Here is a 27,996-nt window from a genome sequence, read left to right as displayed (position 1 = left end):
GTGGGGGGCTGTCGCTCCTGTGACTGCGCACACCGGCCTCACTGGGCCAGCGGCTGCCCCCGGGGTGGCAGGAGCACCTGGTCTGGGGGCCACTTGGACGTCTGTGAGCAGAAAGGGCGGCCGGTCATCTACAGGGCAGAGCACAGGGCTGGCTAATGGGGGATCGGGGATCTCACAGGACGATGGTGGGATGCCCCCAGTGGGGCTTCAGGGGGGGATCCCGCGAGGCTCTGACGCCTACCAGTGTCCCAGCTCTATTTGCTACACGTTGGCAAACATCAAGCCGGTCCACAGAGATCCTTCCGCCCCCACCCCGGCAGCAGGGCAGGGGTCTGTCTCGCAAAGAACTGAGATGGGGCCTGGGTAGGGGAGCCTTTGGACTCGAACTGGCAGGAGGTTAAAAATGAAAGCTGATCTTTTGGCCAAGGGAGGGGCGATGACCCCTACACTCTTAGACACTTTATGGAATCTTGCAGAGGAGAGAAAGATTTTTTTAAAAATTGCAGCTTGGCCTCGTTTTTGTTTGTTTGTTTGTTTGTTTTTTGCGGTATGCGGGCCTCTCATTGCTGTGGCCTCTCCCATCGCGGAGCACAGGCTCCGGACGCGCAGGCTCAGCGGCCGTGGCTCACGGGCCCAGCTGCTCCGCGGCACGTGGGATCTTCCCGGACCGGGGCACGAACCCGTGTCCCCTGCATCGGCAGGCGGATTCTCAACCACGGCGCCACCAGGGAAGCCCCCTGGCCTGTTTTTAAGACTCACTGAGGAAATGCTTCCCCACAGATTTGCAAGATGCTCGGCTGTGAGGTTCTCTGTGTGTCAGGTTTCATGTTAATCCCGGCGGGGTGGAATAAGGCACAATAAAAATGACTTTGCAAACAGGCTCCACGGCAGGCACAAGCTTTGCTCTCTGCTGGCCTGAGCCCCGAGCGGTTGCTTGTTCCCATCGGTTGAGGATGCTGCCCACCTGGTATGTGGGTATGAAAATCACCTCCCCTGCTTTGCAGACAGAGGCCAAATGCTCAGAGCACTCAGGTCATGCAGTGAGTTAGCGGGAGGTCCAAACCCAGTCTGTGTGGTTTCTGGCCCTTTTTATCACATCGCGCCCACAAAGCAGGGTCACGGGATGCGTGGAGGCCCGCAAAATCGCACACCCTGCTTCTGAAGGCTTCTTTATAAGCTCACGGTGGCAAAGGCGGGGGTGGGGCGAGGGGAAGCAAGCCTTCCTCTGCACATTTGGGGGCAGAAAATCAGATGCTTCGTGGGGGAGCATTCCTGTGAAGCTGTGCTGGGCACTGGGGAGCTGGCAAGGATTTGGGTCACAGCGCAGACACCGGGGAGGGGGTATTACGAGGACCACTTAGTGACGGCTGGTGTGAGAACAGAGCCACAAGACAGCGAGCGTTTAGAGCGGCTGATTCAGTGTTACAGGAAGCCCACGTGCGCCGGGCCGGGGGTCTGGAGCGGGGAGGCGGTCGTTGCACTTGTGGGGGAGCGGGGGGTGCCCACAGCCTCAGGGGGGACTCACAGGATGAAGGTGCGGGGTTTCTGGAGCCGACTGAGGGACTGGAGAAGCCTACGGGGGTCGTCACCCTGCCAGGGCAATCCTTTGATGGTCTTGATGATTTGGTCATGCAAATCGCTGGGTGGGGGGGAGGGGTGCAGTGATAGAGAGAAGACCAAGTTAGAGCAGCGGGCCCGCCACCTCAGGGTCCCTGGCACGGTCGGGACCATCCCCAGGCCACTGGAGCCAAAACATGCAGCTGGGGGAAGCCTGAACACTGCTGCCACTCCCTCCTGCACCAAGAAGAGGGGTTCAGCCGGGAGCAGCAGCCCACCCCAAGGAGGCTCCGCCCTCCCGGGAGGCAGGGGGCTGGGGCCACTTCCGGCTGAGCAGAGTTTGCAACATGGCATCTCGGATCGCTGGAAAAGGCCTCACGTTTAAGAGCCTCTTGGAGTCTGTAAAAAGTATCAAGGGGCTACTGAAAACAGAAGACCTGGGAGGTCTCTGTGGGAAGCAGCATGTTAGTTTCTCTTGATGGTTCTGTGGGCTGCCTCCTTGTGGGCTGCAAGAAATGCCTTGGGAAAGCAAATTGGAATTATCAACCTGGGGCAATGCCGCCCCCTGCCCCCCATCCCCCATGCTTGGCTGTCCTGACTTGGGGAGGGGGCGCTACTGGCATCTGGAGGGCGGAGGCCAGGGATGCCTCTCAATTCCTTGCAGTGCACAGGACGGCCCTACCACAAGGAGACCCAGCAGAGCACCAAGGGTGAGAAACCCTAGTTGAAGATCCTTACCCCCCCAAATTCAACCTTATTAGCTTTCTTTTGTTCAGTCGCCGTGGGTTCAGGGCTGAGCATACATTTTAGGTGGGAGAATGAGAATGGCTTAGAGACAAAAATTGAATGCTCTGAAAATGGACATTCGTGAAAAATGTCTAGACGACAAATGTTTTGGATAGAACTTCTAGAGATGAGGTAGTGATGGCTGCAGGATGAGCTGGGACTTTCTCTCTTTTGTAAAAATTCCTCGTTCCAGTTATTTTAAATACATGTTTAAGCTCTGAGCAGTTGGCCTGGGAAGACCCCGATCGGCAGCCCCTTGTCTGTGTTCCATGCACCATGCCCAGGGCCGGAATGGCCACACTTACCTCTGCTCCCTCACCCTCCAGGGAGGCACAGAGCAAAGACAACAGAGGGGTCACGTTTCACCTCCACACCCTGAGCGGTCAGTGCAGCGGCCAGAGCTCCTGATGACAACGAGGCCCTTGGCTTCAGCCCACACCTCCCTGACATGGCCAAAGCTGGCGAGAGTGCCCCTCGGCTCGCCGATCCCCTCTCTTGCTCTGGATGCTGCGCTGAGCACCTTGGATGACGGCTCCTCTGGGCGTGCCTCCCTGGTCTTGGGTTCGAAGGCCCTTGCTTCTACTTACTTCTTGCTTTCATAGAAAGCAATGATGTCCTCAAAAGCGTTAATATCGAACTCCTCAGAGCCGTCAAATGAGAAATCTAGCATTGAGCAGCTGAAAGGGAGAATCTGTATAAACTAAATGCGCTCTTGGGGCAGGATTCACAGCCCGGGGGCCAGGCCCTGGGGAGACCAAGTGGGTCAGGGGCCACTTTCAAATACTGGGAAGTGTTTTTTTTTTTTTTCTCTTGCCTCCTTTTGGGTGAAAAAGCTGATTTAAAAATGCACCTTTTTAAAAGCAGGAAAATGACATGCTGCTTTCAGACAAACGACATGGGGTCACTTACCTAGGTGCTAGCTCTACCTCCACACATATGTGTTTGTGAATCTCCTGAGGGAGTTTTTATTATAAAGTGTTCAAAAATAAAATGACTTTTTCATGTTTTGAAATTTAGTGACTCATTCCTGGGGAATTTACTGAGTCTTGAGAAAGAGGTTGGGAACTCAGCGGCCCCAGGGCCTTTGCACATGCTGCCCGCACGGCTAGCACACACTGCCTGCCTTGTCTGGCCCAAGTGGTCCCAATGTAGTCTCAATGTAGCCTGCCTCTCTCAGGCTGCCAGAAGGGTCCCTCCCCTGGCTTTGTCATGGCCTCAGATGTCTGTCCAGTGTAGCCTTTTTTAATCCTGGAAGCACAAGCCTGCTCACTTTTACATTCAGTAGCAACTGGGGTACGTGGAGGACCCTTGGCTATTGCTAGGTGGCCACAAGACACCCTGTGTCACCTTATAGGCAACGGTGCATCTGTGTTTCTGACTGAGAGTGAAGGAACTTAGCTGATCGGCTTTTGGGACACCCCAGGCAGGCTAAGGGCGGAAGTGCTCTTAAATCAAGCTTGTTGCTCTGTGAGACCAGCAGCCCTTTGGCCCCACCCGCCAACGGTCACGACCGGCCATGAAAAGATCCTTTGTAAACCGAGCCGCCCACATCCCCCTAACACAGATGATGCACGAGGCCTGCCTCGCAGAAATGCGGCCACCAGATGCCGTTACTTCTGGGTCTTTCTGGTTCAAGCGGCTGCTGTGTTCCTTATTCTGGTCAACCCAGACCTGGGTTCAGAGTGTCGGGTTTCTGGCGCCATTTTAAACAATGCCACTGACTACTGGCTTCACTTGGGATAAATCAAGGTCTCGCTCACCGGTACAGTTTTTCCGATGGGGTGCTGGCTCCTCTCTGCAGCTCTCCCAGGTGACCTTGGGTACCAGAGCTGCCCAGACCTGCTGGGGACACAGAGCAGATAAAGTTTGTGGGGTGGGGGTCGCCTGCAGCTGAAGGGCTTTGTAACTTTTCCATGGAGGCTGTGATCCTGACTTGAGCCCGTTTAAAAAAAAAAAAAAAAAAAAAAAAAGGGCCTGACACTCAAGTTCTGGCAGAACAGGGAACCGTGAAATGTTATGTTCCATTCCCCACAAAACAGCACCATCTATTTCCTACTTCTCATAAAGGCTTTAACCTTTTGGTCCTCCTTTAATTGACACCCTTCCTAAAACGGCATGCCGTGGCTGGTATCTGGAGCTGAGTGACCCTGGGGGAGCCACTCAGCTCTTCTGGGCCTCAGGTTATCCTCACAGAAAAGTGGCGACACACCTTCCTGCCTTGTGCGGATGAGGTTCAATTATACACCCCGCTACAGACTTTCCGTCTGGGACGGTAAAAGACCTTGGGAGCTAATTTCCAACAGCCAAGGCATGAAAGCAACCTAAATGTCCATCAACAGATGAACGGATAAAGAAGGTGTGGTATATTTACTCAGCCATAAAAAAAGAATGAAACGATGCCATTTGCAGAACATGGATGGACCTAGAAATTATCATACTAAATGAAGTCAGTCAGACAGAGAAAGACAAATTTTATATGCTATCACTTATATGTCGCCTCTGAAAAATAGTACAAATGAACTTATTTACTAAACAGACTCACACACGTAGAAGACAAACCTATGGTTACCAAAGGAAAAGGGGGGCGGGAGGGATAAATTAGGAGTTTGGGATTAGCAGACGCAAACTATTGTATATAAAATAAACAACAAAGTCCTACTGTATAGCACTGGGAACTATATCCAATATCTTGCAATAAGCTATACTGGAAAAGAAAAAAAAAAAAAAGAGTTCGGGGAGCCAGATAGAAGTGCTGGTTGTACAGCCCTGGGAATGTGCTAAATGAAATGAAATTTTACACTTTGCAATGGACTATGAGCGTCCTCTTCTCAACAGTGACCTGGGGACCCTCCTACCTGCAGCCTTTTCAGCCCTCTCGGCCCGCAGGCGCCCAGCCTCCCGGAGCACGGCCATGGCCTGGATGGCAGCCCGGAGCACCGCCCAGCGGAACACGGCCACGGGGTCCATGCCGATGAGCTCCCGCACGTAGGAGCTGTCGCTGCCCCGCAGGAGGGCCACTATGTCCGGCCGCATGTAGTCCATGTTCTTCTCCCGGAAGTCCTGGTGGGGGGCGGCAGGAGGGATGATGGGGGCGGGTGGTCCCTTGCCAGTGCCGGCCGAGGCCCTGGGGGCCAGCACGGAAGGGCTATTGGGCGGTGCACCTCAACAACAGAGAGGTGGCTCCTGCCCGTGGAGCCCTTGACAGTAGAGCCAGGGGTTTGACACTGGGTCCGAGAGCCCTGGAACCTCGCCCAGCAGAAGCAATAAAGAGGAGGGACAGAGCAAGTGCCAGAGGGAAGGGGCCTCCAGGGTACCCACGCGGTCCCCTTCCCGCCTCCCAGGCAGAGCGTGACTTGACTGATGATGGCAGTGGATGGCTGTGTACCTTGATCTGATATTTCACTTTCCCTGCGAAGTGCTGAATGATGAACGCTGGCTCCATGACGGGGGTGCCAAGGAAGTATCTGTTGTCCTCATGCTGCTGTTTGAACTTGGCCAGCAGGGTCTGGCTTGTGGCGTGGGGAAAGCTGGGAAGAGGATGTAAGACCGTTAACTGCAGGAACTGCGGCCGGTCGCAGCGTCGCAGATCGCAGGCCCTCTGTGGATGAGGTGGGCGGGTGCTTGGGCTCCTGCCGGCTGAGCACGGGGCCGAGGGCCGGCAACCTGCCACCTGGCTTGAAGAGGCCGCGAGCAAAGCGATGCACTTGGGGCTGCGGAGCAAACTTGGAACAGGCAGAGCAGCCCAGCGCTCCCGCGAACACGCGGTCCAGGCAAGACTGGGACCTGGGCCTACCATGGGCAGCTCCTGGATTAATCCCAGGACGGGGTGACTTCTGGTCTCAGGTCCATCTGAACCTGGGTGCTGTGTCTTGGAGCGGGTCTTGGCCGTGCTCCTCTGTTAGAGGGAGGGCCCGGGAGACCGGGATGAAGCAGGGAGGGGGGCTGGGGGCAGAATAAGGGAGCCGTTGTACCTGGCTATTTTGGCCTCCCAGGAAGGAAATGCCACAGCCAGCTTTGGCATCCCCAGCCTCTGCCCAGCCTCGCCGCAAAACACGGGCAGAAAGACGTGCCTCCAAATCCCCGATGCCTGGCTCCATGGCTTAACAGGGGGCAGAGGAAGAGATTCTGTAGCTACAAGGGACGTTCATTGCCAGGGCCAGGCTGTGGAGCGTGAGAGATCCATTCACTCAGTTGTGGGAATAAATAACATTTTAACACGCTATTTTAGAAAGTTCAATTCATTGCCTTCTCCACCCCTGCCCCCATTCCCCCAACTTCATGATGAAATAAAATAGCAAGATTTTCTTTTTCTTTCCTTTTTTTTTTTTTTTTTAAATAGCAAGGTTTTCAACAAAGACAAATCCAACCCTGCTCAGCCCCGCCCTGTCTTGCACATTTCCCCCAGATTCGGCATTGGGAGTTTCCTGGGAGTGATGATTTAGCCCTTCCTAGCACCCTGCCTCTTCCCTTGTCTGAACATTCTCTCCCCAGATCCCGGCCCAGGATGGATGTGTCCTGTCCCGGACGGGACTTGGTCTGAGACAGGAGGTACGCCTGATTCACACCAGCCCTGAGGGGACTTCAGCAGCAAACAAGGGGACTGATAAAGTGGTTGATAAGAAGACTGTCCACATCCAGACCCCCAGAACCTGTGAATGTGACCTTAGATGTAATCAAGTTAAGATGAGGTCATCAGGGGGCAATTCCCTGGCAGCCCAGTAGTTAGGTCTCGGAGCTTTCACTACCAAGGGCCCAGGGTTCAACCCCTGGTCAGGGAATTAAGATACCACAAGCTACGTGGTGGCATGGCCAAAAAAAAAAAAAAAGAAAGGGAGGTCATTAGGGTTGGCACTAATCTAATAGGACTGGAGTCCTTATAAGAGGGGATGAGACAGAAAGAGAGAAGATGATGTGACTACAGAGACAGAGATTGATTGGAGTGATACAGTCACAAGCCAAGAACACCTGGACCCCCAGAAGCTGGAAGATACAAAGAAGCATCCTCCCCTAGAGCCTTTGGAGGGAGGGTGGTCCTTCCCACATTTTGATTTCAGCCCACCAATACTGATTTTGGACTTCTAGTCTCCAGAACTGTGAGAGAATACGTTTCTGTTGGTTTAGGCTGTCTGCGATTTCAGAAACTCTGGCTGGGTGACCTAGCATGAAGCACCTTAAAAAATACCTTCTCCAGCCTTCATTGTGTCCCGCGGATGAGGGGCCGCAGGCTTGGTGGAGAGTCTCGCATCTGGGCCCGATTCCACGCCCTGCCCTTTGCAAGGATGCACCAAGCCCGTGCCCGGTTTCTAGATTCAGGTCCCACAATAATTTCCCGAGGACTCCCAAGAGGGTGTGTTTCCAGGTTCATAGCTATCTCGAGTGTTAATATTTCTGTGGTGGACGGTACTGTATTTTGCAAACGTGGGGTCAGGATTTGTGGCCGCATGAGTCTGAGCAACTTGGAAGTTCTTGGGATGGTATGGATTTGGGGTAAGGCTCTGGGGCTGCAGAGCTGGAATGGTGCCCGGGTCTGCGGACGCACTGGGCCGTGGACACTCACTTGCTCTCTTCATCCAGGAGATAGAAGAGGCCGGTGGGCTTCTTGCTGATCAGCTGGATGCAGCCAACGTTGTCTGTGTAGTCGATGTTGTGCCACGAGATCCCTTCACTCTGGTACTCCTCCTGCAGGGTTCGAGGGGTATCCGGTAAGTTCATCATTTCACGGACATGTTAATATTTATGTAGCACACGTCGTATAAAAAACATATTTTATTTACGCATGCTTTTACATATTTAAATATAAATGTGCAAATAACATAGAATGCTCATTAATGTACCAATAGGAATATAAAAATAAAAATATAAAATTATTCAATAAATGAACAGTTAGCCACAGGAACGCACATTCTCAAACATCTACAGTAAGTCCCCTACATACGAACCTTCAAGTTGCAAAGATGCAAACGTGCATTTGCATGTCCAGTCACTTAAGTTAGTTCACGTGTCTGGTGTACAGTGTCACATGCGTGCGTCCTCTACAAGTGGTTGTGAAGCTTGCCCTCCGTCTCCTGTTGCTGACGATCCTTCAGCTCTACCATCTCCCACCTCCTCTCCCTCCTGCAGTCAGTAACCCTTCTTGCCTGTTCACTCGATGCCAGCCTCTGTAAGCCAGCTGTGGTACTGTACTACTGTACTTTTCAAGGTACTGTACTGTAAGATTAAAAATGTTTTCTTTATTTTGTGTGTGTTTTTTTAAAAATTAATTAATTAATTAATTTATTTTTGGCTGCATTGGGTCTTCGTTGCTGTGCACAGGCTTTCTCTAGTTATGGTGAGCGGGGGCTACTCTTCAGTGCAGTGCGCAGGCTTCTCATTGTGGTGGCTTCTCTCGTTGTGGAGCACAGGCTCTAGGCGCATGGGCTTCAGTAGTTGTGGCACATGGGCTCAGTAGTTGTGGCTCACGGGCTCCAGAGCACAGGCTCGATAGTTGTGGCGCACAGGCTTAGCTGCTCCGCGGCATGTGGAATCTTCCCAGACCAGGGCTCGAACCTGTGTCCCCTGCATTGGCAGGTAGATTCTTAACCACTGCGCCACCAGGGAAGTCCCTGTTTGTTTGTTTTTTATGTATTATTTGTGTGAAAAGTATTATAAACTTATTACAGTACAGTACTATATAGCCAATGGTGTTAGTTGCATACCTGGGCTAACTTAGTTGGACTTACGAACAAATTGTACTTACAAACGCACCCTCAGAACGGAACTCATTCGTGATGTAGGGGATTTACCCTATCACAGCAAACGTGTAAAACCCCCCAGGGGTCGTCAAGCTTTCTTTGTAAAGGGCCAGATGGTAAATATGTTGGGATTTACAAGTTAGATGGTGTCTACATGATGACTCAGCTTTGCTGTTGTAGCGTGAAAGCAGCCACAGATGCTATGTCAACAAATGAGCATGGCCACGTGCCAATAACTTTGGGCGGCCCCTGCTCTGGAACTGCGATGTCCGATAGTCATATAATGTGACAGACCCATGTCACTTCGAATTTCTAACAGCCATGTTTAAAAATGTGAAAAGAAACAGGTGAAGTTAGCTTTAACAATATGCTTAATTTAACCCAACATACCCAAGGTGTATGATGTATGTCAACACGTAATTGACATAAAAAATTACCAACAAGGCATTTTACATTCCCTTTTTGCTCCCAAGCTATGTCTTTGCAATCCGCTATGTATTTTGCATTTCCTGCACAACTCAATTCGGAGCAGCCATATTTCAAGTGAGAAATGTGAGTTTCAGCCAAAGGGCGTAATAGTAAAATTAGCTAAACATCTCTATAAACCCATCAGTTTTCTTTCCCCATCAGAATCAATCATGGGAAGGATGATACTTGGGTAAAGACGGCTGGTTATTTCTCAGTGAGAAGACATGTAAGACAGGATATCTTTATTGTTGACTGAAGCAAATCCTTACAAGGCAACTCAGTTTCTCTCCCACCAAAAGGACTTCCATGTCTGAGCAGAGAGAAGGTACAAAATTGAGCTGTGGCCCCAAATATCCCTGCCGTTTGCCTCATCCTGGGCTGGGTGGGAATGTTCCCAGACTCTCCCTTTTTTTTGCAGAGAAAAATTCTGGGGCGGGTTTGATGACAAACCAAGTCCCAAGGGAGATCCTGGTTCTGGCTCATTCTTTTTCTCCTTGGGTGGGATGGGCGAATAAGATGGTGTTTCCTTACCTGCTCCAGTTTGAAAATGTGCTGGTTGAAGTAATACTGGAGCTGCTCATTGGCATAGTTGATGCAGAACTGTTCAAAACTGTTCCTCTCAAAGTCTTCAAACCCAAAGATGTCAAGGACCCCGATGGACAAGCACTGGGGGAGACAGAGAAAATGGTTATTACTGGTGGGCCCTCCCTCAGGAGCAACCTGTCTGGTGCTGAGGGCCTTAGAACCTGTAATATTAAACAAGGAGCCCTGTGGTTTTTTGATTTTTGGTTTTTGTTTTGTCTTGGGCCGCGCTGCATGGCGTGCAGGATATTAGTTCCTCCACCAGGGATTGAACCGGCACCCCCTGCAGTGGAAGCCTGGAGTCCTGTGTTTTCATTCTGTGCTGGGCCCTGAGAATCACATCCCGTTGGTTCCCTGGCCCTGCCCTGGGAGGAACTGGCCTGTGCCCGACCGCCTGCAGCCGATGTCATGGGTTGCCTGCCCAGGGTGTGTGGTCCTCACCGAGACAGACTCTTCCATGTCCTTCTTGTTGAGGAGGGCGTGGTTGATCCGCAGCACGATCCAATCGAACAGGGCGCTGTACAGTGACTTGGCCATGGAGTCGCGGGCGGTGATGGCCTGTGGGCACAGAGGGAGTGTCACACCTTGGAGGTGCGGGCCCTGAGGTCTGTATGCACAGGGAGACTGAAGTGAGACTTGAAACACCCAACTCATCTGACAAGCCCCCTTCTCACTTTGCACGCTGTCCCGTCAGCTTGGATGCCCTGGATCACCCAAGCATGAAGCGTGAAGCCCTGACCTGGCAGCCTGCAGTTTGGCCAAGTCGTTCACATGGGCCGGCTGGCCTCAGAGCACCCTGGGGACAGCTGGGGTGGGAACGCAGGCTCAGGGAGGGCACCATGGGAGAACGAACCAGGAGGCTGGGCTGGGTTCAAAGCCAGGTCCCTTGCGGTTCTGGGAGCATCATGGGCCACACCGCTGGCTGCCTAAAAGCAGCAACGGTCTTTACCATTTTTAAAAAAGGCTTGTTGGGGTCTAATTTACATACAAGGAATTTCTTCTTTGTATGTTCTCAGATCTAAGTTGTGACAAGACTCACTTGGCCTGCTATCAAGATCTAGAACGAGTCTCTCTGGTTTTGTGGAAATGGGAGCCGTGTAGGATGCAGCCCTGTACCTGGTCTCTTTCTGCTCAGCTTGGCGCCTCTGGGGAGCAGCCGTGCTGCAGGCTCAGGTGACCTGCGGCACCTTTCACGTACCACGGCTGGGTGCCTTTGCCCACGGGGGCTCCAGCTGTCTGCAGTACCCATTTCAGATGCCTGAGCAGCTTCCACCACCAGCTAAAAATCCCCCCCCACCCACCGCGGCTAGGTACTTTCCTGCTGCTCCCCAAGCTACAAGTCTAGAGGTGTAAAAACACAAGAAAAACACAACACAGAGAAAACATCGAGGCTGGGGCAAAGGCCAGGGAGAGGTGCCTTATCAAGATTTAGGGACCCACACAACGGTTGTTAAGGTCATGCTCAAGCCCTGGGGTCGGCAAGCTTTTTCGGGCAAGGGCCCGGTGAGTCAATAGAATCAGCTTTGCAGGCCAGCTCTGCCGCTGCAGCAGGAAAGCAGCATGTGAATGAATGGGCGTGGCTGTATGAAAATAAAGCTTTAGGGCTTCCCTGGTGGCGCAGTGGTTGAGAGTCCGCCTGCCGATGCAGGGGACACAGGTTCGTGCCCCGGTCTGGGAAGATCCAACATGCCGCGGAGCGGCTGGGCCCGTGAGCCATGGCTGCTGAGCCTGCACGTCCGGAGCCTGTGCTCCGCAATGGGAGGGGCCACAACAGTGAGAGGCCCGCGTACCGCAAAAAAAAAAAAAAAAAAAAAAAGCTTTATTGACAGAAGTGGGCTGAGTCTGGCCTGTGGGCCACAGGTGGCTGTCCTCTGCTGGTGAGAACCAGTGTGCCCGCTGAGCAGCTACACATAGACACCACACATGTGGCCCCGGCTCTGGCCTTCGAGCTGTATAGGCTGCTTTGCGCCACACCTGAGCTCACATGAAAACCAGAGTGTCGCCTGGGTTCTCCGCTGTCACTTTAGGGGCAGGAAAAAGACTACCCGTGCCAGCTGTTCCCGAAGGACTCCCCCTCTGCCCTGAGCACTCATGTTTTCGGGCCTGGCACCTCATGGAAGCCCAGGGCAGCACTCACCTCGCTGAGACTATAGGGAAGGATGAGTTTGTCATTGGAGGTCACTGTTTTTCTTTTGGTCAGAACTTCCACTAAGATTTCTCGCTTCACCTGTTTCAGGGTAAAGGGGTGGGGGTGGGGAGGCATAAATTAGAAGCTTGGGATTAACAGATACACACTACTATTTTTATATAAAATAGATAAACAAGGTCCTACTGTATAGCACAGTGAACTATATTCAATATCTTGTAATAACCTATAATGGAAAAGAATCTAAATATATATTCATACGCACACACAAACACACATATATATATGAATCACTTTGCTATACACCAGAAACTAACACAGCATTGTAAACCAACAGTGCTTCAGTTAAAATAATCAATTAATTAATTAAATAAATCAATAAAAAAGAGAGATAGAGAAGGGGAGGAAAGTTGGAGAGCTCATGGACTGGATCCTTGTGTCACTGAGGCAAGGCGTGGGAAGGGAGGGAGAAGGACGCCCAGCAGCTGGGCCGGGAAGTGGGCCCAAAGCCCACCCTCAGGGCTGCCCACCCACAGTGTGTGCTACGCCTGGTGTGTCTCAAAATTATCGCCACCCACAGGCTTGCTCGATGGCCCCGGCAGTGTGGTCACACAGGCCTGGGTGTCACTGTGGGCCTCGGGCCCAGGTGCTGCCTGGCGACCTGTGTTAAAAGCTGTCGCTGTTGGACTGGGGTCCCGGCCTGGGTGCAGGGGCTGGGCAAGGGGCCTGGCTCTCCCCGACTGCCGAGTCCCATCGATGAGAAGTCAAGTGTTGGGGCAGCAGAGCAGCCCCGGTCTCCCAGCAGACGTGCTCACTCATCCTCATGATCACAACAGGAGCTGGGGCTCCCTGACGCAGGTGCACTTTAAGAGCCATAGATGGGGGCTTCCCTGGTGGCGCAGTGGTTGAGAGTCCGCCTGCCGATGCAGGGTACGCGGGTTCGTGCCCCGGTCCGGGAAGACACCACATGCCGCTGAGCGGCTGGGCCCGTGAGCCATGGCCGCCGAGCCTGCGCGTCCGGAGCCTGTGCTCCGCAGCGGGAGAGGCCACAACAGTGAGAGGCCCGCGTACCACAAAAAAAAAAAAAAAAAAAAAAAAAAAAAAAAAAAAAAAAACAGCCTCAGCACCACAGGTATTTGGGGCTGGATCATTCTTTGCTGTAGGGGGACTGTCTTGTGCATTCCATTATGTCAAATAGCATCCCTGGCCTCCATCCACCAGATGACAGTAGTACCCCCCAAACCACACCAGACACTGCCCAGTGCTCCTGGGGTTGAGGACAAGCGGATGAGGGGATGGTCCAATCACAAGATGACCTCGCTGATCAAAAGATGATTTTTTTAAAAAATTGAAGTATAGTTGATTTACAATATTATGTTAGTTTCAGGTGTACAGCAAAGTGATTCAGTTTTATATATATATATAAACGATAATTTTGAAGAGCCTTTCAAGTGAGGGGCTGAGATGGGAGAGCCCCAGAGGGAGTCCTTCTGAAATGAGGAAGGGTCAAAAAGATACCTATACGCCAATGTTCACAGCAGCACTATTTACAATAGCCGAGACATGGAAGCAATCCAAGTGTCCGTCAACAGATGAATGGATAAAGAAGATGTGGCACATATACAGAATTGAATATTACTCAGCCATAAAAAAGAATGAAATAATGCCATTTGCAGCAACATGGATGGACTTAGAGACTATCATTCTAAGTGAAGTAAGTCAGACGGAGAAAGATAAATATCATATGATATCACTTATATGTGGAATCTAAAAAAAAAGGATACAGGGCCTTCCCTGGTGGTCCAGTGGTAAAGAATCTGCCTTCCAATGCAGGAGATGCGGGTTCGATCCCTGGTCAGGGAACTAAGGTCCCACGTGCCATGGGGCAACTAAGCCCATGAGCCACAACTACTGAGCCCACATGCCACAACTAGAGAGAGAAAACCCACACTCCACAACTAGAGAGAAGCCCACGCGCCACAAGGAAGAACCCGCATGCCACAATGAAGATCCCACATGCCGCAACTAAAAACTGATGCAACCAAAAATAAAAAAAAAATAAAAAATAATTTAAAAAAATGATACAAACTTATTTACAAGAGAGAAAAGAATCACAGACACAGAAAACAAACTTATGGTTACCAAAGGGGAAAGGGTGGGGCGAGGGATAAATTAGGTGTTTGGGATTAAAGTATACACACTATGGGGCTTCCCTGGTGGTGCAGTGGTTAAGAATTCGCCCGCCAATGCAGGGGACACAGGTTTGAGCCCTGGTCTGGGAAAAGCCCACATGCTGCAGAGCAACTAAGCCCGTGCACCACAAGTACTGAGCCTGCACTCTGGAGCCCACGAGCCACAACTAAAGCCCACACGCCTAGAGCCCGTGCTCCGCAACAAGAGAAGCCACCGCAATGAGAAGCCCGAGCCACCGCAACGAAGAGTAGCCCCTGCTCGCCGCAACCAGAGAAGAGCCCGTGTGCAGCAACGAAGACCCAACGCAGCCAAAAAAAAAATAATAATAATAATAAAAAAATAAAGTATACACACTACTATATATAAAAGACAACCAACTGTATAGCGTATAGCAAGGGGAACTATACTCAATATCTTTTAATAACCTATAATGGAAAAAATCTCTCACTTATATATGGAATTTTAAAAAATGAAAAGCAACCCCCAACTCCCCCCCAAGCTCATAGATACAGAGAACAGAATGGTGGCTGCCAGAGATGCAGGATGGGCAAAATGTGTGAAGGTGGTCAAAAGGCACAAACTTCTGGTTATAAAATAAGTCATGGGGAAGTAGTGTACAGCATGGCAACTGTGACTAACGTTACCGTATTGCATAATTGAAAGTTGCTAAGAGAGTAGACCTTAGAAGTTCTCATCACAAGAGAAAAGAAAACCTTGTAGCCACCTAGGGTGACGAATGTAACTAGACTTACTGCGGTGATCATTTTGCAACATATACAGATACCGAATCATTATGTTGTGTACCTGAAACTAAAATAATGTCGTATGTTCGTTATACCCCAATTAAAAAAAAAAAAAAAAAAAGGAAATGAGTTAGGGACACAGCAGAGATGGTGGGGGGAGGAAGCAGGCAGACAGGCCCCAGTTTACAGAAGCGCAGTCAGTGAAGGAAGTTCTGGGCCTCGGTGGCTGCTGTGGCTGAGGACAGGGGGCAGTACCTTCAGGAGCTGTGACAGTGTGTCCAGCGCCGCGGGGGGCCCGACCTCCAAGCCTTCGTCTCGGCCCGTGGCTTTCTTCTTGTAAGTGACGTTGCCCAGATACAGGATGGCCGAGAGGATGGAAAAGATCCTGGGGGAGAGAAGGAACCTAGGTCGGGGCACCTTCCCCAGTCGTGAGACGGCAATAGTTTCCAGTGAACTGGGCCCAAGTTTCCAGTGAACGAGGCTGAATTCGTAAAACCAGCAATTCCAGTCAGAACACATGAAATCCCAAAGATGTCCAATCCTCCACTGGGGACTCTCTTTGTGGAATAGGACTTGGGAGGCACATATCTCTATTTTTTTTTTTGGTGGTGGTAGTGGTGTTGGGGTTGTGGTTATAGAGGCATAACATGCATACAAATAAAAACCCCACAAAACAAAAAAAAGCACACAATTCCCCAAGTATAGAGTTTTGATGAAGTGTCACAAAATGTACAGATACCTGTAACTGGCACTCAGACCAAGGAATAGAACATTTCAGGCCCTGGAACCAGCCCCACAGAGGAACCACTGTCCTGACATCTAACACCGTCTGTGAACCTGACTTCGGTGAAATCACGTGTACCTGCATCTGGCCTCTTACTGAAAAGGTGTGAGATGGGGGAGCCGCGCGTGTTACCGTGTGTAGCACTGTCCCCTCTTAATGCTGCCGACCAGCACTTCTCAGCCTCCGCACTGCTGGCCCCTGGCTTCTACCTACCCGGCCCCCCTCCCACCCCTGCAGTGTGACACTCCAAAATGTCTCCAGGCAAGGCCAAGTGTCCCCTGGGGGTGGAAGTGGGGGCCCCAGTGAGAACCACTGCTGTGTGTGGGGTTGTCCAGGTAGCCAGCAAACTGGGGTCCCATTTTTGTACAGCCCCTTAGCTAAGAACGGTGCTTAAGCGAATTCCTGGTGGTCTGCACTTTCACTGCCGAGGGCGCGGGTTCAATCCCTGGTCAGGGAACTAAGATCCCGCTGGGTGGGGTGGTGGGGAGGAACGGTTCTTCAATTTTTAAAGGGTCATTAAGAAAGAAAACAGAATGCAAAGAAGGACATGCCACAGAGACCACGTGGCCCACGAAGCTGAGAATATTTACTATCTGTCCCTCTCCAGAAAGTTTGCTGACCCCTGCAGGGATATATCACAATGTGTTTATTTATTTAATCTCTGGTTGGTGGGCATTTGGGAGGGTTTCCAGGTTTGGGGGCTGTTATAAACAAGGCCGCTGTGTGCCTTCATGTGTGTGTCACTGGGTGACCAAATGTATGCATTTGGTTGTGTACACGCATCTGTAATAGAAACTGCCAAGTGCTTGTCCACAGCAATTGGCCCCATTCGTGCCCCCCTAGCACCATGCTCGGCAGAGATGTTCCCTCTGGGTATCCTGGTCGCCCGGGCAGGTGTGGAGAACACCCTGTGTGGTTTTGAAGAATTAAAACAATTTTTAATTGTGGTCAAATACACATCATATAAAATTTGCTTCCTTGACCATTTTTAAGTGTACGGCTCCGTACTGTGACGTATACCCACACTGTTGGGCAAAAGCCCTGTGGTTTTTTGTTTTTTTGGGTAAATATACCTGAGTAAATTTTATTTTATTAGATTTCTTTCTTCATCTACTGAGATAGTGTAGTTTTCTGCTAATTAACGGAATCTGTTAATTAGTCTGTTAATGTGGGGCTTAAGATTTTTAAATGATGGAGGAATTCCCTGGCGGTCCAGTGGTTAGGACTCCGTGCTTTTACTGCCGCCGAGGGCCCGGATTCGATCCCTGGTCGGGGAACTAAGATCCCACAAGCCAAGTGATGCAGCCAAAAAAAAGAAAAAAAAAAGATTTAAAAATGATGAAAAGCCCTGTGGTTTTAATTGGCATCTCCCAATGGCTAATGACGAGCATCCCGTCACTGCACTTCTCTCCTTAGTGAGGCTCCTACGAGGGGGTGGGTCACATCTCAAAGTGAGTGGTAAGCCCCAGGGGTGCCTGTGTGGGAGATGGCAGGGTGGCTGGGCCCACCCACTTACTGCTTCTTGGTGGCAGGGAGGAAGCCCACCATCTCCATGGCCTGCTTGAGTCTTTCAAAGTCGTGCTTGAGGTCCTCCCCATCTTCAATCTTCAAGTTATGCTGAAAAACAAGGTCAGCAGTGCTCTGGGTACTTCTGGGCTGGTGAGGGTGGCGTGCGAGGATGATTTTGGCTGGAACTGATGGGGTACGGCCCAGGACGTGGGGAATGAATGGGGTCCTTTATGCCGCCCCCCTCTGGGCCTCCTTGGAGTCGGTTTGGGGGCTAGAAAGGGCCAAGGCGGACGGCCTCTGACCTCCCAGCAGCGCGTAAAGAGCCCGTGGGGAACAGAGGCTGCGTTTATGGTTGGGTCTTGGGGCTGTTTACCTGGTTGAGGTAGAAATAATCTTCAGGTTGCTTGAGCTGAAATTCCTGACGCTCTTCCTCGCTGACGCCAAGTAACAAATAATAAAACACATGGTAGTTCCTGTAGGTCAAAATTAGGAGAAAAAAAGTTGTTTTTGGAGGCAGAGGGACAGCTACTCTTCAAACCACTACTAATATTGCTTTGGAGACCAGGCCAGGGAGGAAACAGCAGCTCGACTATGTACAAATTTGAGACAATAAGTCGATTCTTATGAAGTCTTAAGAAAAAAACAACAACAAAAAACCCAAAATCAAACCAGGAGCTTCTCCAGCGAGTAGATTTCTCAGGCGGTGGGCATATGTCTTGCTCACTGGTGGATCAGAGATGCTTCTAACCTAACCACATTCTGGCAGACATCTGAGCACCTACTCCAGTAAAAGCCCCGGAGAGGCACAAGAAGGTGGCAAAGCTAACGCTCCCAGGAGATCCGCCATGGCCTCCTGTAGATTTCCCCCATCTCAGGACATCTGCTTCTCTCCTTCATAGGGAAGAAGGCAGATGTGATGGATCACCAAGGAAATATCCCCCTACCTCTCATCCTTCTCTTGAGAGACCAGGCGAGATTTTTCAAGCAGGTACTTTTCGACAACAGCTCTGTCATCAAGAGGAAAAAGAAGGACAAGTGTTACACGTTAATACTGTTTCCTTGAAGAACAAGAGTGATTTGTTACCATGGAAAAGCCAGCTGAAGATTAACATCCCTGGACCCACGGTATACACAGGGATCTAAAGGTAATCACCTTGAGTGTGGTAAACAAGCAACCTAAATGTTGAAAATCTTACTCTAAAGGTAAATACAATCATCATAAATGTGCCTCGCCCTATGACTACCATCTATAAAAATAAGGAACCTAGGCTGGCCACTTCTGCCCTCCAGACCAGATGTGGGATGACAGCTGTATGGAAGCCCAACCTGGCATCATGCAGGACGCCCCACAGGTGGCAGGAATTGAAACGATTGGACCCATGTGCCCACTAATAACACTGGAAGGTTGAACCCTGCTCCCACCATCTCCCCAGCCATGAAATGTTTCTCTAATTGAAAATCGAAATACAAGATAATGGATTCACTTTTCTATTCTTTTTGAAACAACTTGATTGATGATTGATACACGATAAACTGTACATACTCAAAGCACGCAACGGGGTGAGTTTTGACTGGGTCCTTTCACATAATTTTCAAAAATAGCTTTATTAGGCATAATTGATGCACAATAGACTTATAGTGTGTGACTGGATGAGTTGTGACACATGCAAATCCCGGTGAGTCCACCACCATGACCAAGATAGTGAACACATCCATCACCCTGAGAAGTCTCTGTGGGCCCTTTGTCATTTCTCCCTGCCACCCACCCCCAAGCAGCCACTGACCAACCCCTAAAGATTAGTTTGGATTTTCTAGAAATAAAAAAAAAATAGGGTATTTCCCTGGTGGTCCAGTGGTTAGGACTCTGTGCTCCTAATGCAGGGGGCCCAGGTTCGATCCCTGGTCAGGGAACTAAGATCCCACATACCGCAACTAAGCCCTCGCACCACAACTACTGAGCCTGTGTGCTCTAGAGCCTGCGTGCCGCAACTGGAGAAGCCTGCGTGCGCAACAAAGAACCAGCACAGCCAAAATAAATAAATAAGAAAAAAAGATTCAGTATGTACAGTACAGCTGACACTTGAATAACACAGGTTTGAACCGTGGGTCCGCTTATACGTGGATTTTTTTCAATAGTAAATGCTACAGTCCTACGTGATCTGAGGTTGGTTCAATCCATGGATGTGGAAACAGGTACGTAGGAACCGTGGATTTGGAGGAACCTCAGATACAGAGGACCAACTCTAAGTAGTCTTTTGGATTTTCGACTAACCCCTTGCATTGAAGGGTTAACCGAATATTGTCTCTGCTTCCTTTCACTCGGCCCAATGATTCTGAGATTCAGCCACACTGTAGCGGGAATCAGAACTTCATTCTTCTTTATGGCTGAATAATAGTCTGAGCGTACAGGCACACCACATTTTGCTTATCTGTTTATCAGTTGGTGGACATCTGAAGGACCTGGGTCCACGAGGCTATGTGGGCTCTGGGGCAGGAATAAGGCTTGTCTGCGGCCACATCCTCAATGCTAACGGAGACATCGAACATTCCTTGGAGATCTACTACAAGGTTCTAGGCACTGTTTTGCAGGGATTCAATGATGTGGATTTAAATGTCCCCCGGGTTGGGCACTGTGGCTCCCACCGATGGACCGGATGAGGTGCTAAAAATTGGGAGAGGCCACACATTGCTCGGGACCCCACAGGAGGGACCCGAGCCTGGCAGTGGCCCTGCCTCTCACAGGATCCACTATCACCACGTGTGTGAGCTGTACAGGTCTGCAGGTCACCCTCATCTGAACCCATCTTGTTACACAGAAGAGGAAGCTGGTGCCCGAGGGGTGGCAGGGTCGGGCCCCTGGTCCAGGGCCTGCCGGATGCTGCCCGCCTCTCTCACCGGACGGCAGTCTTCTGTCTGCAGCCTTGCACAGACGCATGCACACACACAACCTGCATGGGTGGGTTTCCAAGGGCTCAGCCTGTGTTGTCTCTTCTCTCAAACCCGTATTTTCTTCCATTCCTTCCACTGGCCAGTAACTTGTAGTTCTCAGCAGTTTGGTTTCCTGGGGGAGGAGGCTGCGTCTGCTCCTAGACTCACGTTTTCAACTCAGTCTGTAGCCGATTCCCTGTACTGTGTCGGCATATGGGGGAGGACAGCGACCCCTCAGGGGCACTGAGCTGTCATTTGACTGGCCATAGCCCCTCCCCTTTGCTGATAATTCTGGGAGCCTAGGCCCCTACAGGGGTCTTGAGGGAGCCAAGGATCCCGCTGGCACTGAGCCCTTGAGCCCACAGGAAGACAAGGCCTTGCAAATTGGGGAACTGGGGGAAGATGTGGACTGTCCCTGACCCTTGGCCTCAGCAGGAAGTGGCATCGAGAAGTGTCACCTGCCCCAAAGCAGAACCGGGTCTGGGTCTGCTCCTTATGAGCTGGCGGCAGCTGCTCCCTGGACAGGAAGTGTACCTCCCTCCTCGGAGTGTGGGCAGGACACAGTCAAGGGCCGAGGCAGGACTTCCTTTCCTGAATCTGAGGCCATAGATAGGACTCTGAAGCTGGTCTATGAGATCCAGCCACCCAGGGCCACAGTGGCCCTGAGCCTGACAGGAGCTGAGGTGGGATAGGCTGGACACTTAGCTGAGGGCCAGCCCTGCGGGCCGGCCCTGCTGGTGTGCTGGATCGAATGGTGGCCCCCAGAAGACATGTCTACCTGGAACATGTGACTGTGACTGTGAAAAAAAGGTCTTTGCAGGTGTAATTCAGCAAAGGATCTGGAGATCAGATCTTCCTCCATGGTCCAGATGGGCCCTAAATCCAAGGACAAGTGTCCCAAAAGACAGAAGAGGAGATCACAGAGAGACTCAGGGGAGAAGACCACGTGAAGACAGCGGCAGAGATTGGGGTGATGTGGCCACTAGCCAAGGATGCCTGGATCCCCCAGAAGCTGGAAGAGGCCAGGAGACATCCACCCCTAGAGCCTCTGGAGGGAGTGTGGCCCTGCCCACACCTTGATCTTGGACTTCTGACCTCCAGAACTGTGAGAGAATAAACTATTGTTTTGAGCCAATCGGTTTGTGGTACTTTGTTTCAGTAGCCACAGGACATGAAAATGGAGAACGCAGGAAGGAGCGATCGGGGCGGAGAAGGCGGGGAGCGGTGCCCACTGGCAGCAAAGGCTCTGGCTTCTGGCCTGCAGAGCCAGCCTGGGACCCAGGAAAACATGTGCAGCCTTTTGGCGTCTCTGCTCCCAAGGAGCCACTGGAACTAAAGAAACAGTTTGCTTCTGTGTCCTCTACCCAGTAAGATATGCTGGGCTTTTCCTGCTGATCAGAGGCTCTGCAATGTGGCAGATACAGCTGTGCAAAATATGGACCCATGGGAGAAAAGCAGATTTAAAATAAGGAGTGAGGGGGAACTCCCTGGCGGTCCAGTGGTCAGGACTCAGCGCTTTCATTGCCAGGGCCCGGGTTCAACCCCTGGTCGGGGAACTAAGATCCTGCAAGCCACGCAGCGCAGCATAGAGTAGATTACAGTAGATGAGAATAGAATAAAATAAAATAAAATGAGTGAGGGTCTTTGTGGAGAAAGGGCTGAAACCTGTGGGGCAGGTGGGAACAGGAGGGTGGCTCTGCCCATGCAGATGCCAAGCTGGGCCCAGCAGTAGTCGGGAAGGGACCACTGGACAGCTCATGGGGGGCTGAGGCCCACTTCCAAGTGTCCCTGAGGGCTAAGGGGCCAGAGCAGATGCTGCGTTTACTCTGAGGGTCTCTCTCCTGCAATCCTGCCCATCAGAGCCCAGGCAGTGGGAAAAAGGAAAGACGCCAGAGACTGAAGGATTGGGGAAAATAAGAATTCTGTCCTCGTCTTGAACAGGCACCATCAACTGAAACAATCGTCAGTTAGGTTTAGATGGACAGAAGAACCTGATACTCTGAAGTCCTGGAGGATCTCTCCCTTCCTGAAACACCGGTGCCTTCCCACGGCCTCCAGGAGCCTGTTGCTCGGGTCTCCCCACGTCTAACACGTAAGGCTTCTTATCCTGCTGCTCAGGACATCACCTGGAGCCTTCGCAAATCCCACTGCCACTGCAGACCCTCACATCAGAATGTGGAAGGGAAAAAAAAAAAAAAAAAAAAAGAATGTGGAGGGGGTGGGTTCCTTCGAGTCACCAGGCAATGGACTGTGCCGAAAAGCCTTTTTTTTTCCCACTGTGAAATAGTTTTCCTGGCTCATAAGACCTTTGCCTGTTAGAAAAATATCCAAAACCCTATGCAGTGTTAAATCACAATTACATTTTTTTAACTACTTGAAACTACCCAGAATATAATTTTCTTAAAGAAAAAAAAAATCCTATAGTATTAAATTCTGAAATGACATTATGACAAAATAGATAATTCCTTGTAACATTAACTCATTGCATAAAGCTGTCAGATATTTTCATTAGTATAACCATTGCACAGAGTGTAAATGAACACAATTTCTTTCTTTCTTTTTTTTTTGGAACACAATTTCAACATTACACATTTAGTTGAATTTAACTGTGCCCTCACCTAAGGAACTCACATTTCTGGCACAAAATGTAGACGTGTTTTAACTTCCACCAGGCAGTCAACTTCACAATCCAGTTACCACCTATGGACTCATCCACCTACCCATCCATCTGTCCATCCAAATGCATCAGTCTACCCACCATCCTCTCATGAATCTACCCATCCACCAATGAGTCCATCCATCCATCCATGAATCTATTCATCCGTCCACCCATCCATGAATCTACCCACCCATCCATCCATCCATCCATCCATCCATCTATCCATTTTTCCACGCACCCATCCATCCACCCACCCACCCATGAATCCATCCATCAATCTACATACCCTCTCTCTCACCCACCCACCTGCTTTGAGTACTTCCCTGGACAACTGCCTCACTTTGCTAGCCAGCATCACATCTCCTTCTAGCTAAAGGGGCATGTTTGGCAAACGCCAGAGTCCACATCAACTCTCCCTGTGGCATCCTTAGACCCACTGAATTAGAAACATCAAGACCAGGGCACCTGTGGCGTGCCCTTGCCTGTTCTTGGCAAACTCTATCATGCTAGGACCTCTAGCTCATTATATTTACTCCGTGGGTGCCTGGGCCCACGGGGTTGCCCTGGGGAAGGTAGGGTGGGTTACGGAGGTGCCGCCCCTCCCCCACCCACCCACACCCTCACCTCGACCCACAGCTCAAACTTTCACATCAACGACTGAAAATCACACTTGCTTCCCTGTACGATTCACAAATGCCTGCCAGCCCACGATTTCAGCACCCAGCTCTCTGCTGGCTCAGTCCTGGCACCCTGCCGCAGGGAAGCTCAGGACCTCAGGCCGAGGGCTGAGTGCACAGCCTGGGTGGCTACAGACTCACCCTCTCACGATGCCGCTCTCCAGGTAGTTGACCTGGATGAATTTCCCAAATCGGCTGGAATTGTTGTTGTGAGCCGTTTTAGCATTCCCGAAAGCCTGGGAGGAAAACAAAAGCAGGTTTTCAGGTTGTGAGGATGAAGTTTCTACAGGCCTCAGCCTGGAGCCTGGGGGCTCCCTGGAAGTCACGGGGAGACTCCAGGTGAGAACTTCAGAACAGAAAGCTAGGTAGCCCCAGTGCATCCCACGGGCTTACTCTTTATCTCTGTGTTTGGGGGTGTGGGAGGGGTTCAAGTTTTAAGTCCTGACGTTAGAAATGCCAATCGTCAGAATTCTTTTTCAGTAATAAATGTCCACGTAGCAAACTCCGGCCTGTGGGCCAAATCCAGTCCACTGCAGGTCTTTGTATTGCCTGACAGCCAAGAGTGCTTTATTACATTTGTAAATGGTTTCAAAAAACGCCCCCCCCCCAAACCCCAAAAAACAAAAAACCCCAAGATGAGTAATATTCCCTGCCATGTAAAAATCCTATTCCCATGTCAGTATCCATAAATGAAGTGTGTCGGCACACAGTCAGGACCGTTCATTTACTGATTGTCCACAACTGCTTTTGTGCCGTGATGGCAGGGTAGCTGTGACAGCGACCATCTGGCCTGCAAAGCCGAAAATATTTATTATCCAGAATATTGACTTCCAGAAGGAGTTTGCTAGGCCCTGGGTTGATACGGGCTCCAGGCTGGACACCTGTAGTGTGAGGGAGCAGGCGTGGGGACAGGTCCCAGGCTGCAGGGGTCCTGCAATTCCGTGGGATGACAAGCTGGTTCACTGCAAATTTTTTTTTTTTTTTAAATTGGGGTAAAACTGGCATAACATAAAACTAAGTTTTAAAAAGTGAACACTTCAGTGACATTTAGCACATTCACGATGTTGTGCAACCATCACCTCTATCTAGTTCCAGACCATTTCCGTCACCCCAAAAGGAGACCCGTCCCCATGGGCAGTCCCTCCCCATCCTCCCTCCCCCAGCCCCTGGTAACCACGAGTCTACTCTCTCTGTCTCTGGATTTGCCTGTTCTGGACATTTCACATTAAGTGAGGGCATACACTAGGTGGCCTTTTGCACCTGGCTTCTTTCCCTCAGCCTGATGTTTTCGGGGTTCAACCACACTGTGGTAAGAATCAGGGCTTCATTCCCAGTATGTAGAGGAAAGGCTGCATAGTGCTCAGAGCCTGTGGCTTGGTGAAGTCCCCATGGGGTCTCCCATGTGACCACCATCCAGATTACAACAGAGAACACCCTCTGTCCCCCACGAAGGTTCCTGGGGTACCTCCTTTCCACATGGTACCCGGACAGGGAGAACAGCCAGGGAAAGGGTGTGGCGGAGCCTTGGGGGGCACTCAGGGCAGGAAAGGTATCTGGGGAGTGGGGTTCCCTGTTTTGGGGGAGCGAGAGGCCAGTATAAGAGGTGGTGGTGAGGCCGGGCAGAGGAAGGGAAGAGGCAGAGATGGCACCCCGAAGTCACACGCGAGAAGGGAAGCTTGGCAGAAACGAAAAAGGTGTCAGGCTCACACTGTTCCCGTTTGAGGAGGCTGAGCCGGGCAGAGGTTGGAGGGAGGAAGGCCGTAGCTGGAAGGAGGTGGGAAGGCCACTGCCAAGGTCTGCTATGGGATATGTGTGTGGGGGGCAGGGGACAAAGGCAGGGTGCAGAGAGGTGGCCAGGCTCTCAGGGGAGCCAGGAACAGGGAGACACCGAGAGGAGCCGGGATTCTCTTGAAGCCCTCATTCTGCAGGGGGGGATGGATGCAGGTCCCTCGTTGATCAGAGCTTCTGGTGCGACCGCCTGAAGGCAGAAGCCCCACAAGAAGGCATCTGCTGGAAGGCCTGGGGTACTTCCTCGGAAAATGGTTCCATTCAGCAGAGCTTGCGATCAGGGCTGAGGCCCCCCGGTTGGGCTCATGCGCCTGTCACGCTCTTGGCTGACCAGGTCACAGGATGAGTGACTTCCTGCCTGGCCGCCCCTGGCGCTCCAGACCCCAGAAACGGGCCTCGCTGTAAAACCTAAACCAACCGCCAAGTTGCCAAGCGGGGGAGTGACAGAGGAGGTGGGGGCCCCAGAGAGGCAACCCGGCCCCGACTGCAAAGGGGGTACCTTCAGGGTGGGGTTGGGGGAGCCCTTTGAGGTGGGGTTTCCACCTGGCCTGGCGGAGCACAACCGAGCTTGAGAAGGCGCTTTCTGGAGTCCGACGGCAGCCACGGAGACCACATCCCCTCCTCTTCTGCACAGCACCCTGATGTGTGTGACCGAGCTATAGGACAGCTGCTGGGGGCCAGGCCACGGTCTGCCCTGCTCTCCTGACCTCAGCACTGCTGACACTTGGGGTGGGCTCCTTCTCTGGGGTGGGGCCATTGTTCTGTGAGCTGTAGGGTGTTGAGCAGCATCCCCGGTGTCCACCCACCAGATGCCGGTAGCATCTGGGACAACGTAGAACATCCCCAGAGAGAGCTGAATTGCCCGAGTTGAGAAGCACTGCTGTGTACGGATGGAGGTAAAAGGGGTTTGCAGGGTCGGGTTGTCTGGGGCTCCCTCCTGTCATGAGGGTCCCCACGTGCACTGCAGGCGTTGATGGGCTCCCTGGTGAAGAAAACTGTCTTTCCAGGTTTAACCTCCTGTTCCCTCTAAGTTCAGCTTTTAAAGGGGTAAAGCCCATGGGGTAAAGCCACAGCTCTGAGAAAAGCAGACAGCAGATCTGTCTCCTCTTTTCCTTCCAGACCCTGCAGGGTGGTGTCTGAGCTGAGGACAGACCTGCTTTGTGGTAAAATGAGCTCCCACGAGCGAGCATGCCAAGTCCTGCCTGTCCTAACTTCAAACAGATGGCAGAGGGGTGCCCGACACCGAGTGGGCTCCCTCCGGGGGCAAGTCCTAAGTCTCCGCAGTGCCTGTGTTCAGGGCCTCCGCAGAGACAGCCCAGAAATGCGCATTTGCATCCAGAAGAGCCATAGTGGTCCCTTCTGAACTCGGGACAAGTCTCTGTGGCGATTTCTAAGGAAACAACCAGGCCTGGCGTCCTGGGGATAAGCAGGAATGTCTTCGGGATGTGAGGGCCCACCATCTCTCTGGTTCTGCGATTACCAGCGTGGGGGCCTAGTGACCTCATGCGTCTGGTATGCGGTCTCAACACACTGCGACTTTTCAAAGCTGATCTAAAAATATCCGGTTGGTGCTATTATACGTCCCTTAGAGGAGGAGGAAATGCTGGCCTGGCACCCGAAGCCAGGGGAGCTATTGTGTAGCTGTTCCCGGGGCCGTGCACTGCCTCCAAGCACAAGGGTGGCTGGTGTGCCTGGTCGATCATATGGGGTTGGGGATGGATGGAAGGGATTAAGCGGGACCTGGGTGCCAGCAGTGATGCGATGGGATCTGGCACTGGGGCAGGCGTGGCCACATGCTCGTGCTGTGTTCCCATCACGTCAGACGATCCACGGCTCTGGCAAAACGCTATTGGAGAAAGGCCTCTACTTTCTTTGAAATGCTTTTTTTCCCTTTTATACTATAAAAGACATGTTTCTAATATAAGCTGTACACTTGGAAAAAAAGATAGAACCATGCTAAAAGTTTACCTAGCGAAAGGAAAAAACCATAAAGAGATGACCCATTAATTCAACCCCACCCCCAAGCATGGTTTCTAGGTAAAATGAACGAAGCAGCTGTACCCCGACTTCCTCAGATCGTGTGCCCCCTCCAGGTGTCCCCCCCCACCCCCGACAAGGATGCCAAGAGCCAGGGGATGTCTGGCTGTCTTCTAACTGCCTCTGTCTTCGAGGTTCTTCTTTGGGGAGACTGAAAAAGCTTTTTAAAAATCAAAGACATCCAGGGTTGGGGACGTCCCTGGTGGTCCAGTGGTTAAGAATCCGTCTTCCAATGCGGACGACACTGGTTCAATCCCTGGTTGGGGAACTAAGATCCCACGTGCCACAGGGCAACTAAGCCTGCATGCCAGAACTGGAGAGAAGCCCGTGCACCTCAATGAAGCGAAGAGCCTGTCCACCACAAAGAAAGATTCTGCGTGATGCAACTAAGACCCAACAGAGCCCCCC

The 27,996-nt window shown here is 51.5% G+C and overlaps 1 protein-coding gene and 1 non-coding gene across 3 annotated transcripts in view; one reads left to right on the top strand and one right to left on the bottom strand.

The window, feature by feature from the left end:
- The window catches only part of MYO9B (myosin IXB), an 88,679-nt gene that overhangs the window by 21,401 nt on the left and 39,282 nt on the right, over positions 1-27,996 (bottom strand). Inside the window, exons 3-16 of one of the 2 annotated variants that reach the window (XM_067032417.1) lie at positions 23,905-23,999; positions 18,444-18,506; positions 17,873-17,972; positions 17,507-17,607; positions 15,462-15,591; positions 12,262-12,351; positions 10,566-10,682; positions 10,074-10,208; positions 7,901-8,022; positions 5,729-5,870; positions 5,199-5,403; positions 4,104-4,185; positions 2,931-3,020; positions 1,526-1,639 (exon numbers count right to left, since the gene is read on the bottom strand). In XM_067032417.1, the coding sequence (XP_066888518.1) occupies positions 1,526-1,639; positions 2,931-3,020; positions 4,104-4,185; positions 5,199-5,403; positions 5,729-5,870; positions 7,901-8,022; positions 10,074-10,208; positions 10,566-10,682; positions 12,262-12,351; positions 15,462-15,591; positions 17,507-17,607; positions 17,873-17,972; positions 18,444-18,506; positions 23,905-23,999 (1,586 nt within the window). The remainder of the gene's footprint in view (positions 1-1,525; positions 1,640-2,930; positions 3,021-4,103; positions 4,186-5,198; positions 5,404-5,728; positions 5,871-7,900; positions 8,023-10,073; positions 10,209-10,565; positions 10,683-12,261; positions 12,352-15,461; positions 15,592-17,506; positions 17,608-17,872; positions 17,973-18,443; positions 18,507-23,904; positions 24,000-27,996) is intronic. The other variant, XM_067032418.1, reaches the window with a different exon arrangement.
- Positions 19,338-19,410, top strand: TRNAR-CCU (transfer RNA arginine (anticodon CCU)). The gene has a single exon. It is a non-coding gene; the product is annotated as a tRNA-Arg (tRNA).

The sequence above is a fragment of the Kogia breviceps genome, chromosome 4 (genome assembly GCF_026419965.1).
Source record: "Kogia breviceps isolate mKogBre1 chromosome 4, mKogBre1 haplotype 1, whole genome shotgun sequence".
Taxonomy (NCBI): domain Eukaryota; kingdom Metazoa; phylum Chordata; class Mammalia; order Artiodactyla; family Physeteridae; genus Kogia; species Kogia breviceps.
The sequence above is the reverse complement of the archived record's forward strand: the minus strand, read 5'-3'. Positions and strand labels throughout refer to the sequence as shown.